Here is an 18,917-nt window from a genome sequence, read left to right on the forward strand (position 1 = left end):
GGTGCACTCAACGACGAACCTGGGTGCACCAGTGGCAAAACGTCATTTTTTCGGATGAATCCAGGTTCCGTTTACAGCATCATGATAGTCACAACCGTGTTTGGCGACATCGCGGTAAACGCACATTGGAAGCGTGTATTCCTCATCGCCATACTGGCGTATCACCCGTCGTGATGGTATGAGGTGCCATTGGTTACACGTCTCGGTCATCTCTTGTTCGCATTGACGGCACTTTGAACAGTGGACGTTACATTTCAGATGTGTTACGACCCGTGGCTCTACCCTTCGTTCGATCTTGTGAAACCCTACATTTCAGCAGGATAATGCACGACTGCTTGTTGCAGGTCCTCTACGGGCCTTTCTGGATACAGAAAATGTTTTGCAGTTAGGGTCTGTTTTTTGGCTTCTACCCCGGCGTCGGCTAGTAGGACCGTACCATCCGCAAAGGCAGGAAAATTGACTTAGATGCCTTTGTTTTTTGTTTGTAGTCGGATTTCACTAAGGACCTTGGCTTTCCACTCTTAGACTAGTTTTCCTAGGGCGCAGTTAAGTGGCAGTGGGGAGAGTCCCTCCGTGCCCTTCACCAGTTTTTGGCGTGGAAGGGTCGGAGAATTCTCCCATGGATTCAACTTTCGGAGTATATGTTCGTAAGGGTTTCTTTGATTAGGTTTGTGGTTTTGTTGTCTGTGTCTAATTCTTTCAGTATAGAGGCAAGGGTTTCCAGGCTATTGAGTAGTAAGCTTTTTGAATGTTAGTGAGAGTGATAATATGATTCTGCTCTTGATTATTGACAGACCATGATGTTTTTGAAGTTTAGGGTTTGTTCCGGGCAAGATCTTCCTTTCCTGAAACGTGCTTTGTATCCTCCAAGCTCATGGTCTAATTGAGGTTCTGTTCTGTTCAATAGGACTTCACAGAATATCTTGTACGTTACGTCTAGGAGTGAGATCCCTCTGTAGTTGTTGGTGCCTGTTACGGACCCTTTCTTGGGGTGGGTCAGGGTCGTCTTCCAATCGTCTGGGATTCCTTCATTTATCCAGATTTCTTCAAAGATGTTTTGGAGATTGTCTATTAGGACATTTTTGTCATTTTTCCAAAGTTAAGCTGTAATTTTGCTTTCTCCCGAGGCCTTAGAGTTCTTGAGATTTGAAATGACTGACTGTAGTTCCTCGGTGGTGGATGGTTTAGGGTTAGGGTTGGTTATTGTTGAAGATTAAAAGTCCGTTTTTTTCTACCTGTTAAACACAGTTTGAAGTTTCTGAAATATTCTGCCAATGTTTTGCAATTATCCCTGTTGTGTGAACAATATATCCGTTCTTGCCTTGAAATTGTAGGGTCAGTGGGCTGTATTTATTTGTTATAAAAATTCCTTGTTGTTTTTAATGAAGTCTCCATTGATCTGAAAGAAGAGATTATCTTCTTGGGCTTTGTTGTTGTTTTGAGATGTTTGCAACTTATTTTCTTACGTTTAAGAAGTTTTATCAGTTACGTTCATTTTTCTGTAACTATCACTGTTGGCATTCTTTTTTTCTCAGTTCAAGGAGTCTGTCGTACGCTTCCGTAAACCAGGGGTGTATTTTGGATTTGGTTATGGAACCTAATTGTTTGGCTTTACTCATTAGGCTGTCTTTTGTTTGATCCCAGTTTTGGTTTTGCGTGTCTTCAGTTGTGAGGGGAGACTCCTTGGAGTTAATACTGTATCTTTTATGGATCATATTTTCTTCTTTTCGTGTTGTTGGTTCGGTTTCTGCTTTTGGCATAGCTTTGAGTTTTATTTTAGAAATGTGCTAATCAGAATCTAGGTTGCCTTCTTTGAGGACTTTGACATTTTGTATTTTTTATGGAACTTCAGTGTGATAATCACCTGATCGAGTTGAATTCAGCTAGGTGTGGGTTTTCTGTTTTATAGGTACTTTTTAAAGGCTGTAGATTTCAGGATGATGATGTGCGCTTGGCATAGTTCTAACAGTATGATACCATTTTGGTTAATTCTGTTGTGTGCTCCGTAGTTTCCAACAACTTTTCTTTGTGTTTCTCCTCCTTCCCTATCCGGACATTAAAGTCCCTCATATGTAGGACGTTGCGTTTTTTTTGGAAGTTTTTGCACATCATCATCTAGTAGCTCCTAAAAACGTTTCACCGTTCTTTGTCCTTTCCGGTGACTTCATTTATGAGGGCATGTGCATTCACGACGGTGTATACTTCGTTAGCAGATTTGAAACGAAATGTGGAGAGTCTTTCAGATTCTGATTCAAAGATGATAACGGAGTCCAAAACATACTTGTCAATTATAAAGCCAGATCCTAGGTGCGGTGTCTTTTTCATAATTTTATGTATACCTTTTCTTTCTGTATTCTGAAATAGTCAGGATCCAAATCCTTTTTATCCATGAATTTTGTGGTTCTTGACGGTGTCTATAAGATGTTTTAATTTTCTAATCTTCAGAATAGAGTTTACGTAGAAAGTAGTTATGTAACTTGGCTTTTTGTACTTCGTCTTGCTTGAGGTTTCAGGACGCTCCAAATTGTCTGTGTGTGGTGCTGCCGCCGGCCTGGGTGGCCGAGCGGTTCCAGGCGCTACAGTTTGAAGCCGCTCGACCACTACGGTCGCAGGTTCGAATCCTGCCTCGGGCATGGATGTGTGTGATGTCCTTAAGTTAGTTAGGTTTAAGTAGTTCTAAGTTCTAGGGGACTGATGGCCTCAGAAGTTAAGTCCCATAGTGCTCAGAGCCATTTGAGCCATTTGTGATGCTACAGACTCCCCGGAATCCGACAGTTCGCTTGCCCGCTTTGTCGCGGTTGATTTTCCACCTGGGGTAAATCCTTTCAGATCACGCTCTTCCACGATTGAAAATACTGTTTATGCGGTTGTTTTTACTGTTAGAGCCACTGCTTTCCAACCACGGTTGTTAGCCCTGGAGGCTTTTCTCAGCCGCCCCTAACCTGGAGAACAAACTCTGATCAATGCCCGCCCAATCTGGTGATATCCACCATCGGACTTTGATTTCTGTGTTGGTCCGTATGTGGTATTTTATTCCCCACATACAGAGCCTACGGCTGTTCGCCACATGCATGAGGCCAGTCCCGTTAGCCGCTACCCCCTCTCCCCTCTCCATCCTGCTCTCAGAAGATAATGTCGATATGTATCAAGCTGTTAGAAACCAAAGGATAAGCAGGCGAAGGGGAAAACAAAAGTTATTGGGCGTCTCTTCGTCTTCCTCCTCCTCCTCCTCCTCCTCCTCTTCCCCGTCCTAATCATTTCCTCATGTTCCATTCAGTGTTCAGCGCATTCACTTTCCTTCTAAGGGTTATATGCTGCTGTATGTCGTTTTGATGCGCAGCTTATGTTTCGATAGCTGCAGCGCCGCCTCGACTTTCTCGCGTACCGTTCAGATTCCAGTAAGTGTTTATTTCTAGACAATCGACAGTGGCATCGTTACGTCGTGACATGGATGTCGGCATATTTCCTGCCGGAAACGCGGACACCTGCTATCAGCTAGCGCCCCAGCGAACAATAGAAGTTAGCGGTTTCCTTCGGCGCAAATTACGGGTTTGCAACGTCAGCTGGCAATGCTTTGTGTATCGTAGGAAATTCACACTCACGGAACAGCATTGTTTACCATACTTCCTTCCACCAAACGGTCTGTAAATGTGCATAAATGTAAGGTAATGCCGCTAGGAAAGAACCCAATAGTATCCGATTACAAGATCAGTGGTAAACTACTTGAACATAACACAGTTCAATTACGATGGAATAATACTAACAGGGGAAACTCCCCCATCGCATCTCCCTCGGATTTAGTGATAAGAGGGCCCAGTGGACAGCCTGCCAAAAATTGAACACAGATGAAGCATGAAAACAGGAAGGTGTTCCGACCTGTGGAAAAAGTAATTAAAAACAGTGGACGGTCCAAGGTAAGAATTCAATACTTAACAGCCTCAATAAGGAAAGGCGTTGCGGTTAATAGTCACGGTGTTGGACTGCCAGACAAGCGAGCCGTATTGAAAACTTCTTCGCGCCAATTTTTTTTTTTTTAATTGGGAACCGCAAACGATTGATGACAAGGCGATAAGTCAACCGAACCCTCCACTGCTAAACACGTCTGGTGTGCCACACACGGCATCAGTGGCGGTCGTATGTCGTATGATGGGAATCTCTTACAGACGCACCTAATTTATACGCCTGGTAGAGTGAGTGAGATTGACTCCTTGTCTGATTTGGGTCTTCGTATGAATGTGAATGTTACACTCCCAAGGTAATAATGAAAACATAATAGTTTGTCACGAAAGCTGCAACAAATGAACGCAACAGTTCCACAATAACACAGTTTATCTGTGCTGTGTCAAAACTTACACTATGTGATCAAAAATGTCCGAACATCTGGTTGAAAAGTTCGTGGCGTCCTCCATCGGTAATGCTGGAACTCAATATGGTGTTGGCCCACCCTTAGCCTTGATGACGGCTTCCTCTCTCGCAGGCATACGTTCAATCAGGTGCTGGAAGGTTTCTTGGGGAATGGCAGCCCATTCTTCACGGAGTGCTGCACTGAGGAGAGGTATCGATGTCGGTCGGTGAGGCTTGGCACGAAGTCGGCGTTCCAAAACAACCCAAAGGTGTTCTATGCGATTCAGACCAGGACTCGGTGCAGGTCAGTCCATTACAGGGATGTATTGTCGTGTAACCACTCCGCCACAGGCCGTGCGTTATGAACAGGTGCTCGATCGTTTTGAAAGATGCAATCGGCATCCCCGAATTGCTCTTCAACAGTGGGAAGCAAGAAGGTGCTCAAAAAATAACTGTAGGCCTGTGCTGTGATCGTTCCACGCAAAACAAGTGGTGCAAGCCCTCTCCATGAAAAACACGACCACACCATAACACCACCGCCTCCGAGTTTTACTGTTGCCACTACACACTCTGGCAGATGACGTTCACCGGGCATTCGCCATACCCACACCGTGCCATCGGATCACCACATTGTGTACTTGAGGGAGCGGAGAGAAGGGAAGGCAAACCTACGTTTCTAGCATTTGTAGACTTACAGAAAGCTTTTGACAATGTTGATTGGAATACTCTCTTCCAACTTATGAAGGTGTCAGGGGTAAAATATAGGGAGCGAAAGGCTATTTACAATTTGTACAGAAACCAGATGGCAGTTATAAGAGTCGAGGGGCATGAAAGGGAAGCAGTGGTTGGGAAGGGAGTGAGACAGGATTGTAGCCTCTCCCCAATGTTGTTCAATCTGTATATTGAGCAAGCAGTAAAGGAAACAAAAGAAAAATTAGGAGTAGATATTAAAATCCATGGAGAAGAAATAAAAATTTGAGGTTCGCCGATGACATTGTAATTCTGTCAGAGACAGCAAAGGACTTGGAAGAGCAGTTGAACGGAATGGATAGTGTCTTGAAAGGAGGATATAAGAAGAACATCAACAAAAGCAAAATGAGGATAATGGAATGTAGTCTAATTAAGTCGGGTGATGTTGAGGGAATTAGATTAGGAAATGAGACACTTAAAGTAGTAAAGGGGTTTTGCTATTTGGGGAGCAAAATAACTGATGATGGTCGAAGTAGAGAGGATATGAAATGTAGACAGGCAATGGCAAGGAAAGCGTTTCTGAAGAAGAGAAATTTAACATCGAGAATTGATTTAAGTGTCAGGAAGTCGTTTCTGAAAGTATTTGTATGGAGCGTAGCCATGTATGGAAGCGAAACGTGGACGATAACTTGTTTGGACAAGAAGAGAATAGAAGCTTTCGAAATGTGGTGCTACAAAAGAATGCTGAAGATTAGATGTGTAGATCATATAACTAATGAGGATGTATTGAATAGGATTGGGGAGAAGTTTGTGGCACAACTTGACCAGAAGAAGGGATTGGTTGGTACGACATGTTCTGAGGCATCAAGGGGTCACGAATTTAGTATTGGAGGGAAACGTGGAGGGTAAAAATCGTAGAGGGAGACCAGGAGATGAATACACTAAACAGATTCAGAAGGATGTAGGTTGCAGTAGGTACTGGGAGATGAAGAAGGTTGCACAGGATAGAGCAGCATGGAGAGCTGCATAAAGCCAGTCTCTGGACTGAAGACCACAACAACAACAACAACTTATGGCCATGTTGTGAAGTGCAGTGTGTACTGACGAGCAGAGCGCAGCTACCCTCTGAGGAGCGTGCCCGCCCCGCCCCGCCACTGGCTCCGCTGCCTCTGCGGACGGACACCTTTTGATCGCGCCTCTTAGACAGCTCATCGCAGAAGGCAGTCATTTAGAACGTTCAGCCCAATGAAAAGCCTCGGATTCATTGTGGCGGAAAAAATCCGCGCAGACAATGGCGCGCGTTCACTCCGGCAGGCGCCATTGTCCGCAGCCAGTGTTTGCTTTCCATCTCGCAACGCACCGACACCGCATTCCTCCGCTGCAGCGTTTGGCGAAATAAATTTACACAGAAATTTTGTATTGCACCGTCCGTTTATCCCGTGATTGTTTCGTCTAATTTGCATTTTAAATAATTGGAAAAAGTTGGCAATTTCGTTATTGTAATCAGACCAAAATATAAATTAAAGCTGGGAGACCATGTTTCTCCAAACTGAGATCGTGACGAGACTGCATCCTCACATGGGAGGATGTGGAAAAAAGAACTTCCTATACATATTTATAGAATTCAAATAGGGGAAGAAACACTTCTGTTGCTACGGGATGTAAATTTCATGGGTACGTAGTTCCCGCTAGGGGCACTTGAAGGGTTTGGACGCCGGGTTTCCTTGAGGCAACGTTCACATTTAAGTAGCCACAATAGCCACGTTTGAGAACTGGAAAATCCTGAAGTAAATCGTGTTTTCCACCATCAACAGAGATTTACCATACATGTGTTGGCTGATACGGCTCACGACCGTCCTTGGTCCGTATCTTGTACCTAACACACACTGTGCAGGAAACTACCGTTTCTTGCTCCGTGAAATACCACCGGAAATGTTGTAGAACGTCCCACTAGTAGTGAAGTAACGGTTGTGCACGAGAGGGAAACACAAAATTTCGTCTTTGATGCCAGAGAACGTTTAGAGAGGTTTTCCCCCAATTTTTAGACCGGGGACCGAGCGAGGTGGCGCAGTGGTTAGCACACTGGACTCGCATTCGGGAGGACGACGGTCCAATCCCGCGTCCGGCCATCCTGATTTAGGTTTTCCGTGATTTCCCTAAATCGCTTCAGGCTGCCGGGATGGTTCCTTTGAAAGGGCACGGCCGACTTCCTTCCCCATCCTTCCCTAATCCGAGCTTGTGCTCCGTCTCTAATGACCTCGTTGTCGACGGGACGTTAAACACGAATATCCTCCTCCTCCCCTTTTAGACTGGGAGAGTCGGGCCAGTACGTTGACCACTACGTTCTCCGCGACCTCACTCCTATGGATTTAATTTTGTGTGTGAGGGAAAAACCGATACACATTCGAGGAGAAATGGTTGCCCGGTTGCCCAATTGCCTAAAGCTGCAGCCATTACTCGTGAATCACATGACTGTTTCGTGCGTTTTAGAAAATCCTTAGCACGCAGATGCCAGTTGTGCATTTATATAAACGGGCAGCATTTTCAGCAATATCTCTAAAACAGCATTAATCTCACGGCTGTCTGAACACCATCTCTGAAGCATCACTAAAGCCAAAACTTTTTTTGACCCCTAGCGGAGATACTGTCAGTCTGTTACATTTTGTGTCACGTAAACGACTTTCTTTGTATCACTTTCAAGCGAGCGGAAGAACAGAGATGTGTTCCAGCGTTTCAAGCTGTGTGCAGTCTCACTGTGAACTCGACGTTGGAGGCGTTCGAGGAGTGTGAACGTATTGTGTATAGTGTTCGTGGACATTGACAGTTAACGGTTTCTTTAGGCTCACGTTGCAGACAAAATGTCCAAAAGTTTAACGACGCGGGGTGGTAGGGAGGGGAAGAGGAAGGGGGGAGAGAAGGCAGCAGGAAGGGAGGTACGTAGATAGATTAATAACGGTTAAATGTCCCGTCGACAGTGCTCTCATTAAATACGGAGCACAAGCTATGGAAACGAAAGGTTTGAGGAACGAAATCGCCTTTTTTTTTCAAAGGAACTTCCCCGGTATTTGCGTATAGCGATCTAGGGAAATCGCGAAAAAACATAAATCTGGCTGGTCAGATTGAAATTTGAAACTGCAGTCCTGCCGAACGCAAGTCCAGTTTGCTAACCACTCAGCGACGTGGCTCGGCGATAGAATGGAAGTAGATGCATTTCTTTAACGAGATTATGTATAAAATTTCAATGTTAAAATACGGACAGCGATCGTGACATGTAGTAGATTGTTGCGTGTGATGGCCTTAGCGTTATCTGTTTTGAAACAATAAATGTTTTACGTTAATTGTGTATTAACTTTGCCAATCAGAACCTTTCATGAACCATATCCCTACTAGACCATCCCAACGAATGAAAGGAAACTGAGTGATAGATAGACAAATCGTTCAAATGGCTCTGAGCACTATGGGACTTAACTTCTAAGGTCATCAGTCCCCTAGAACTTCGATCTACTTAAACCTAACTAACCTAAGGACATTACACACATCCATGCTCGAGGCAGGATTCGAACTTGCGACCGTAGCAGTCGAGCGGCTCTGGACTGAGCGCCTAGAACCGCTAGACCACCGCGGCCGGCGATAGATAGACAGCAGTGAGTACTAAATGTAGGTAAAGACAGGATAGTAATACGGAACAGAAAGGATTTGGACCTTACGAGGGTTACATGGGTAGGAAAACTGGGTAAGATCGTGTCGCAAACCGTTCACTGCTTTTAGGGTACAACGACAAGCTGGGTAGAACTGTATAAAATACCAGGCTATAGCACAGACAACCAAATAACGTAGTATTTTGAATTTTCCATGTTGACTTAGCGAGATGTTAAAATATTCTGGAGTAGATGGCACTTATCATTCAACTAAGCAAAGTAATTCTTGAAAACTCCTGCAGAGTAAAACTGCTTTGGATCGGGGCTCGAACATGGTTCCTTGACTTCAGTGGGCAATGCCACTACCGACTAGGCATTTTTAACAATTTTTGGTTTCACTAATAAAAAAAATCAGAGTTACATTAAAATAACAGGAAATGATAGTGTACCTTGATAAACATTTGCATTTCAGTATCGATGTTGTAAATGTACGTCTTCCTCCTCCTCCTCCTTCTTCTTCTTCTTCTTCTTCTTCTTCTTCACTTCTTATTACGCAACTTGTCTCGTTTGCTGAGGGGTGTCGATAAATACCGCTCCTTTGTAGCGGTATGTTGTCTGTGTAGCCTCCTTTCGGCTGTGATTCTGCTTTTCCATTTTTGCTGCCTTTGTTTTGAAATTTGTCAACTTAATACGTTGACAGCGCTACTAAGATCCTGCTTCTTATTTTCTCGTTGCATTAGCTTTTAAAATTTGGCGACTTAATGCACCATAATAACTTTCAAGAATCTTCCGACGTGTTCGATGTAATTATGATGATGTTCTTTGCCGGCCGGGGTGGCCGAGCGGTTCTAGGCGCTACAGTCTGGAACCGCGCGACCGCTACGGTCGCAGGTTCGAATCCTGCCTCGGACATGGATGTGTGTGATGATGTCTTTAGGTTAGTTAGGTTTAAGTAGTTCTAAGTTCTAGGGGACTGATGACCTCAGCAGTTAAGTCCCATAGTGCTCAGAGCCATTTGAACTATTTTTGTTGTTGTTGTTTTGTGTTGCGTTGTAATGTAGAGCCAGTAGTTTGCTGTTCAATCGTCCATAGATCTTTCACGAAACATTAGACATGTCATCTTGCGGGGGCTGAATATCTTTGTCAGTAAGAGCTTTGCCGGCGAAAGTCACGGATTCGGAACACAATTCTGCGCACAGTTTTGATGCCTGATAGCTTCAGTGAACTGCAGATTCCACTGCAAAACAAGAGATTCATTCTGTAAATAATACTAATTATTAATCTTACGTGCTCGTGATATAATGCCTAATAAAAGAATTGACAAAACGTCAGATAATACACTCCAGGAAATTGAAATAAGAACACCGTGAATTCATTGTCCCAGGAAGGGGAAACTTTATTGACACATTCCTGGGGTCAGATACATCACATGATCACACTCACAGAACCACAGGCACATAGACACAGGCAACAGAGCATGCACAATGTCGGCACTAGTACAGTGTATATCCACCTTTCGCAGCAATGCAGGCTGCTATTCTCCCATGGAGACGATCGTAGAGATGCTGGATGTAGTCCTGTTGAACGGCTTGCCATGCCATTTCCACCTGGCGCCTCGGTTGGACCAGCGTTCGTGCTGGACGTGCAGACCGCGTGAGACGAAGCTTCATCCAGTCCCAAACATGCTCAATGGGGGACAGATCCGGAGATCTTGCTGGCCAGGGTAGTTGACTTACACCTTCTAGAGCACGTTGGGTGGCACGGGATACATGCGGACGTGCATTGTCCTGTTGGAACAGCAAGTTCCCTTGCCGATCTAGGAATGGTAGAACGATGAGTTCGATGACGGTTTGGATGTACCGTGCACTATTCAGTGTCCCCTCGACGATCACCAGTGGTGTACGGCCAGTGTAGGAAATCGCTCCCCACACCATGATGCCGAGTGTTGGCCCTGTGTGCCTCGGTCGCATGCAGTCCTGATTGTGGCGCTCACCTGCACGGCGCCAAACACGCATACGACCATCATTGGCACCAAGGCAGAAGCGACTCTCATCGCTGAAGACGACACGTCTCCATTCGTCCCGCCATTCACGCCTGTCGCGACACCACTGGAGGCGGGCTGCACGATGTTGGGGCGTGAGCGGAAGACGGCCTAACGGTGTGCGGGACCGTAGCCCAGCTTCATGGAGACGGTTGCGAATGGTCCTCGCCGATACCCCAGGAGCAACAGTGTCCCTAATTTGCTGGGAAGTGGCGGTGCGGTCCCCTACGGCACTGCGTAGGATCCTACGGTCTTGGCGTGCATCCGTGCGTCGCTGCGGTCCGGTCCCAGGTCGACGGGCACGTGCACCTTCCGCCGACCACTGGCGACAACATCGATGTACTGTGGAGACCTCACGCCCCACGTGTTGAGCAATTCGGCGGTACGTCCACCCGGCCTCCCGCATGCCCACTATACGCCCTCGCTCAAAGTCCGTCAACTGCACATACGGTTCGCGTCCACGCTGTCGCGGCATGCTACCAGTGTTAAAGACTGCGATGGAGCTCCGTATGCCACGGCAAACTGGCTGTCACTGACGGCGGCGGTGCACAAATGCTGCGCAGCTAGCGCCATTCGACGGCCAACACCGCGGTTCCTGGTGTGTCCGCTGTGCCGTGCGTGTGATCATTGCTTGTACAGCCCTCTCGCAGTGTCCGGAGCAAGTATGGTGGGTCTGACACACCGGTGTCAATGTGTTCATTTTTCCATTTCCAGTAGTGTATTTGTGGTCGTTACACAAATATTATCTTTTTTTTCCTGCTCTTTCCTCTCCTTCCTACTCTTCCTTCACAGATTTTCTCGATCACGTCAGTAGGACAGATTTAATTAGTGCTACTGCTGCCGCTGCTCGAGCTTATAATATAAGGGAAATTGGAGAACTGAAAAAGTACAAAAAATTTGGATCATTATGAGAGATACGTGGCATCTTCAAGACGCTGAAAATAAGTTACGATGATTTCAGCAGGAATATTAGTTGAAAGAAACTCAGGAAAACTCAAATAATACAGAACTGCCGGAGAGCCTTGAGCAAGGACATATTGGAAGACGTTTGTGATTGAATTTTCACAGTTGTGAAATTCATCCATACTCCCCGCAGTAATAATAGTAACAATAATAGTAATAGTAACAAATTCTTCACCATTAAACAGCGCAGTGTCAGCTGTGCAGTTAAGCGCCACTGCATCTCAGAAGAAACAGTCATGGCGGTAAGCAAATGATGATTGGACTGCAGAAGTCCATCCTGTTTAAAGTTACAGAAGTATCGCCACCTCCTAATTTGTCAAATTTTTCTTTGGATCACCATTGGGAATTCTCTCTGTGACGTACAATGTGCTAGTTAGTTTACAGGTAAGATAAGCCTTCTCATTGAAAATGCATAGGAAATAGTTTGTATGCTTGGCGTTAATAAACTCGGAAGATCGGTAATAAAGCATTTTTTTTTTTTTTTTTTTTTTGACTGGTTTCTGCAATGCAGAGAACCAAGTTGACAGGTAATAGGTTTACAAGTTAAGTTTAATTGTCCATACATGGGAAAAAGTTTTAAATTGTGTGGATAGTTATTTTGTGGATTGTTACACTTGACTTGTAAACCCATTACCTTGTCAACTTACTCCCATGTGTTGCAGATCTGAAGGTGATAACAAAACTTACCGAAAGCGGCTGTCAAGATAAACGCTTTACTAGCTATCTTGCCGTTTTTAAGTTTTTCTTAGGATTTAATTACACTGCAGGTTGCCCCATTCTGGCACAATGTCAGGGATATGTTTGGGGTTAGTTCACTATTTGTAAGACTCTTCACATCAAATAATTTATGACTGTATTTTTCTTTATTCTGTGCCGCAGTGAGGTCTACAATGCTGTGCTCTGTACAGATGTTTCAAAAAACTGAGTGCTTAATCCTGGCTATAACAGACAAAGAGACAGCGATAAGGAACTACCTGGAGTACATCGTAAAAGATGCTTTGTAGGTAGCTCCCGTCGATATGGCTGCTGTGTAGAGACTGTAAAACACTTACTCGCCAACAGCAGTATGCTAGGAACAGAATACAAGATAACTCTTGACTTTATGATGTCCCAGCAGCAAAACTCAGTATACAGGAATGTGACGGGAACGATCATTCTAAGCAATAAGGTATAGTTAACATAGGCTCAAAAAGAAGCCTTAAGAGCTGTGAGTAAGAGAGATGGGGTTCACAGCAGGGAAGATGGAAAAATTGCTCATAGCTTTTGAAGTAAGCATTTTAGAGCTCATTTTTACTAGATTTAGAAGCATATTTCGACAGGGGAATGGTAAATGCTGCCTACAGGAAAAGTAAAGAGGCGTTTGGAGAAAAGAGAAATAGCTGTACGAATATCAAGAGCTCAGATGGAAAACCAGTAAAGAAAAGCTGGAAGAAGTATATAGAAAGTCTATACAAGGGAGTTGAACTTGAAGACAGTATTATAGAAATGGAAGAGGAGATGGGAGATATCGATGGTAGGCAATGAATACTTCGTAGTTCCATCTGCCTGTCAAAACCTTGCGATTTAAAAATTAGTTCAAATGGCTGTGAGCACTATGGGACTCAACATCTGAGGTCATCAGTCCCCTAGAACTTAGAACTACTTAAACCTAACTAACCTAAGGACATCACACACATCCATGCCCGAGGCAGGATTCGAACCTGCGACCTTAGCGGTCTCGCGGTTCCAGACTGTAGCGCCTAGAACCGCTCGGCCACACCGGCCGGCTGTGATTTCAATAACCTGTACCTCCATTACCAGAAAAAGATTTGAAAGTGCATGGATATCTCTAATGTGTCTACTATATACCTATCCATGTAGCAACATTTTTTTTAAGAAACCGTTTTTGCTTCTCTTTTAATATTTAATAAAATGGAGCTACGATGTTATTGTCTTCCATCGATATGATATTGCGAGAAGAATTCGACAGAGCACTGACAGACCTAAGTCGAAACAAGTGCCTTGGAGTAGAAATTCCATCGCAAGATGTGTGAGACGGCGAAATCAACTCAGACTTCAGGAAGATGTAACAATTGGAACTACAAATAAAGCAGTTGCTGGACAGGTGTGCATATTACCGGACTATCAGTTTACCACGAATTCTTTACAGAAGACCGTAAAAACTGGAAGGAGTCGACATCGGGGAAGACCAGTTTGAATTCCGGAGGAATGCAAATACACGCGAGGCAATACTGGCCCTACGATTTACCTTAGAATATAGGTTAAGGAAAGGCAAACCTAAGTTTGTTGCATTTCTAGACTTAGAGAAAGCTTTTGGAAGTGTTAACTCAAATAATCTCCTCGAAATTCTGAAGATAGCAAGGGTAAAACACAGGGAGCGAAAGGCTACACAGAAACCAGACGAATTCGAGCGGCATGTGAAAGAGAAGTAGTCGTTTTGAAGGGAGTGAGTTAGGGTTGTAGCCGACCGCCGATGTTATTGAATCTATATATTGAAAGAGCAGTAAAGGAAACCAAAGAAAAATTTGGAGCAGGACTTAAACTTCAGGGAGAAGAAAAAATCTTTCAGGTTTACGGGTGACATGGTAGTTATATCAGAGATGGCAAAGGACTTGGAAAATCAGTTGAACGGAGTGGACATTATCATAAAAGGAAGATACAAGATGGATATCAACAAAAACGAAACAAGGATAATGGAATGTAGTCTAATTAAATCAGGCAATGCTGAGCGAATTAGATTAGTAAACGAAACACTTACAGTAGTAGCTGAGTTCTGTTATGTGAGCAGCAAAATAACCGATGATAGCCGAAGTAGAGAGGATATAAAACGTAGACTTGCAATGAGAAGAAAAGCGTTTCTGAAGATGAGAAATTTGTTGATATCGAAGTCTTTTCTGAACGTGTTTGTATGGAATACTGTCAAGTATGGAAGTGAAACATGGACGATAAGAAGTTTAGACAAGAAGAGACTAGAAGCTTTTGAAATGTGGCGATACAGAAGAATGCTGAAGCTTAGGTGGGTGAATCACGTAACTAACGTGGAGTTACTGAATAGAATTCGGAGAACAGAAATTTGTGGCATAATCTGACTAGAAGGGATCGTTTGATAGGAAACTTTCTGACACATCAAGGGATCACTAAATTGGTATTAGACGGTAACGTGGGGGTAAAAACAGTTGAGGGAGACCAAAGATGAATACAGTAATTAAATTCAGAAGGATGTAAGATGCAGTAGTTATTCAGAAATGCACAGGATAAAGTAGCATGAAGAGTTGCATCACACCAGTCGCCGGACTGAAGACCACATCATCATTTATTAGACCTTTTTGCTTCTGGTGGTCATTCCTGTCGTATCTCTGAATATTGACCATTCCTCCTGGGAGACCTTGTATAAAGGACGAAAAAAAGAGTGCGCCACTGTAAAACCACTTCATCTCTGGCGCTATAAAAACCTGTTTTAAATACGATCTTCGAGGTGTGCTAGAAAGTGACTAGTACACTACTGCCAATTAAGGGGCTCCGGAAAGGCTCAAAATCATGAAAAGTTCAATTTTTACTTTTTTGCGTTTACTGAATCTGCAGACTATTACCTTTTAATAGATATATAATTTATTCAATTCCGAAGACTACAACTATTTTTAAATTTTTTTTTGAAATGTGTTCTACATGGGCGTGACCCACTTGGCGCTGTTAAACTGCTGTCAAATGGTGTTATTATTAACGTCCGTGTTCATCAGGTACATTTTAGTGATGTGAGATAAAGTATGTGTTGTGGCTAACCTGTGATGGTTCAATATATATCGCTGGTGTGATTGTAGATTGTTTCATGTTTATTTACTCTGTCGTTATCTCGAAAATATTCGTAATTAATTCTGTTTCTTGAGTCTCTGTTTTGTTGAAGTATAATAATGAGTAAAAGTAAAGTTATTCGAAATCCTCTGAAGGCTTTTAAGAAAAGGAGAAATGTTGGAAAGCCAAAGGTATGTGTTATTACTGTAAACAATAAAGACGATAACCAAGTGAGTGAACCTAAACTCTCAAGTACACCTGCCCATAGCAGTCAAAGTGGGAAAGAAAATACTTCACAGAAGAAGCTTGGTTCAATGAGTGAAAACTATGAATGTTTTATGGGCGAATCGGATGTGAATGAAATATTTGATATGTCGGTTCTCAAAGGAATTTTTTCAAACTGTGTAAGATGTATTCATTGTAGTGAAGTTGGTCTGGAACTCTCCATAATAAAGCACGTAGGACTTGCTAGTGAAATACAACTGAAATGTGATAAGTGTCCATACATGACCACCTTTTGGAACAGTGTTGCAGTAACTGCAACTGAAGAAAATGGTAGCAAAATCTACGAACACAACAACGAGCGATGCTTGCTTTAGACGAGGAACGCCTTCGGGCTGCAGACAGGGCTGTAAAGAGTCTAGAAATACAAGGAGGAGGAACAAGAGGAAGCTGGAGGAGGAGTTTGCAGAGGATGAAGATATCCATCCTATGGACCTGGAATGCACTAAAAAGTTAATCCAATCTTTGTCGCTCGATTCCCAAAACTTTTATTTTCTCATACTAATTACATGTTTTCTAAGGATCTTCCAAACATATTTGTTTCAAACTTTCAGTAAATGTTACACAGTACCTTCTGCATAATTTAACACAACCTTTTTCCAAAAAAACTGTATATTTTTGAATATATAAATAAAAAATTGCAAAAAAATGTTGTGAATTTTCATTACAATTGAAAAAAAATCATCTTTAATAACTGAACTAAAATTTTGTAAAATCCCTGTGTTAAGTTGTAGCCCATATTCCAATAAATAATCTGTAAAAAGTTCAACTTCCTACCTCAAATACTTTGTGAGGAAGATGTAATTTATAAGAGTTATTTTAACATTGCAAGTATAGGGCGTTCCGGAGCCCCTTAAAAATGCTACACCACGAAAATGACGTGCTGCAGACGCGAAATTGAACCGACAGGAAGAAGATGCTGTGATATGCAAATGATTAGCTTTTCAGAGCAGTCACACAAGGTTGACGCCGGTGGCGACACCTACAACGTGCTGACATGAGGAAAGTTTCCAACCGATTTCTCATGCACAAACAGCAGTTGACCGGCGTTGCCTGGTGAAACGTTGTTGTGATGCCTCGTGTAAGGAGGAGAAATGCGTACCATCACGTTTCCGACTCTGACAAAGGTCGGATTGTAGCCTATCGCGATTGCGGTTTATCGTATCGCGACAATGCTGCTCGCGTTGGTCGAGATCCAATGACTGTTAGCAGAATATGGAATCGGTTGGTTCAGGAGGGTAATACGGAACGCCGTGCTGGATCGCAACGGCTTTGTATCACTAGCAGTTGAGATGACAGGCATCTTATCCGCATGGCTGTAACGGATCGTGCAGCCACGTCTCGATCCATGAGTCAAGAGAAGGGGACGTCTGCAAGACAACAACCGTCTGCACGAACAGTTCGACGTCGTTTGCAGCAGCATGGACTATCAGCTCTGAGACCATAGCTGCGGTTACCCTTGACGCTGCATCACAGACAGGAGCGCGTGCGGTGGTGTACTCAACGTCGAGCCTGGGTGTGGGAATGGCAAAACGACATTTTTTCAGATGAATCCAGGTTCTGTTTACAGCATCATGATGGTCGCATCTGTGTTCTGCGACATCGCGGTGAACGCACATTGGAAGCGTGTATTCGTTATTGCCATACTGGCGTATCGCCCGGCGTGATGGTATGGGGTGCCATTGGTTACACGTTTTGGTCACCTCTTGTTCGCATTGAGGGCACTTTGAACAGTGGACGTTACATTTCAGATGTGTTACGACCCGTGGCTCTACTCTTCATTCGATCCCTGAGAAACACTACATTTCAGCAGGATAATGCACGACCGCATGTTGCAGGTCCTGTACGGGCCTTTCTGGATACAGCAAATGTTCGACTGCTGCCCTGGCCAGCACTTTCTCCAGGTCTCTCACCAACTGAAAACGTCTGATCAATGGTGGCCGAGCAACTCGCTCGTGACAATACGCCAGTCACTACTCTTGATGAACTGTGGTATCGTGTTGAAGCTGCATGGGCAGCTGTACCTGTGCACACTATCCAAGCTCTGTTTGGCTCAATGCCCAGGCGTATCAAGGCCGTTATTACGGCCAGAGGTGGTTGTTCTGGGTACTGATTTCTCAGGATCTACGCACCCAAATTGCGTGAAAATGTAATCATATGTCAGTTGTAGTAAATATATTTGTCCAATGAATACCCGTTTATCATCTGCATTTCTTCTTGGTGTAACAATTTTAATGGCCAGTTGTGTAATAAATGTACGGGGAGCTAACTATATTAACATACATTACCTCATCTGTGGACCGTTCTGTCTCGGCGCTCCGAGACAAATGAAACCTTGGTGTACGGATTATTGAATTGGCAGTTCCAAATAACTCATACTGCGTACCAGGCAAGTAATTATAATCATGATAGTTATCACTGCCGGCCCTTCCTTTCTGGGAGATGAAGATAAATAACCTCGCCCTGGAGCAGACGCGGGTTTCTGTATGCGGCAAATGATGTAGGGTGGCGGTGGGTGTGGGGGGGGGGGGGGGGGGGGGGAAGGGGCTCCCGCTGCCGTGGCCACCGCTGCGCTACCCCGCGTGCTGAGTGGGCCGTATTCAAGCTGGCGCGCCTTGAGAGCGGCCAGAGATTGGAGAGCCGGCCCGCAGAAAGGAAAGGAAAGCAAAGGGCCGGCACACTCACAGGCGCAGGGCGGCCTGGCTGGCCCGGCAGCTCTCTGCCTGATTCCCCTGCACCACCAGCTGGCAAAATACTGATCTGGAGGTCTGACAACACAGAGGGCAGCCACATTCTTCCCGAGTGCAACACAGCAGTGAAACTAATCTCGGAATGAGCTTCAACTGTGATGCCCTGCAAGGCTCAGTACTTGGTCCAGTCCTGTTTTCGACTTCCATTTAAATGTCTCCCCCCCACCCCCCCCCCCACCCCAACCCCTCAAATACCTTCCCCCACGCCCGCTTGCTGCACCCTAGTGCTGTTTTGCTGGACTTTGTTGTAGTCTGTTCAAGTCCTGATGGTTAAAAAAATCGCCAGTATTTGATTAACAGTTCCTTATCGCCAGACTTTACGGTAATGACTCTCAGATGCCGCTGCCAAGGCTGCGGTCCTCCAGCCTCGGACAGCTTCTTGTTGTGTGCCTTCATCTGATTTTAGCAGGGTCATTTGTC

General features: G+C 44.4%; 1 protein-coding gene across 1 annotated transcript in view; it reads right to left on the minus strand.

Annotated features, from left to right (window-relative positions):
* LOC124777926 (pre-mRNA-splicing factor 38B-like) overlaps positions 1-18,540 on the minus strand; it is a 110,351-nt gene extending 91,811 nt beyond the window's left edge. The window contains exon 1 of the mRNA XM_047253480.1: positions 18,433-18,540. Within this exon, the coding sequence (XP_047109436.1) occupies positions 18,433-18,540 (108 nt within the window). The remainder of the gene's footprint in view (positions 1-18,432) is intronic.
* Between the last annotated feature and the right edge of the window lie 377 nt (positions 18,541-18,917).

Source organism: Schistocerca piceifrons, chromosome 1 (assembly GCF_021461385.2).
Source record: "Schistocerca piceifrons isolate TAMUIC-IGC-003096 chromosome 1, iqSchPice1.1, whole genome shotgun sequence".
NCBI classification, from domain to species: Eukaryota; Metazoa; Arthropoda; class Insecta; order Orthoptera; family Acrididae; genus Schistocerca; species Schistocerca piceifrons.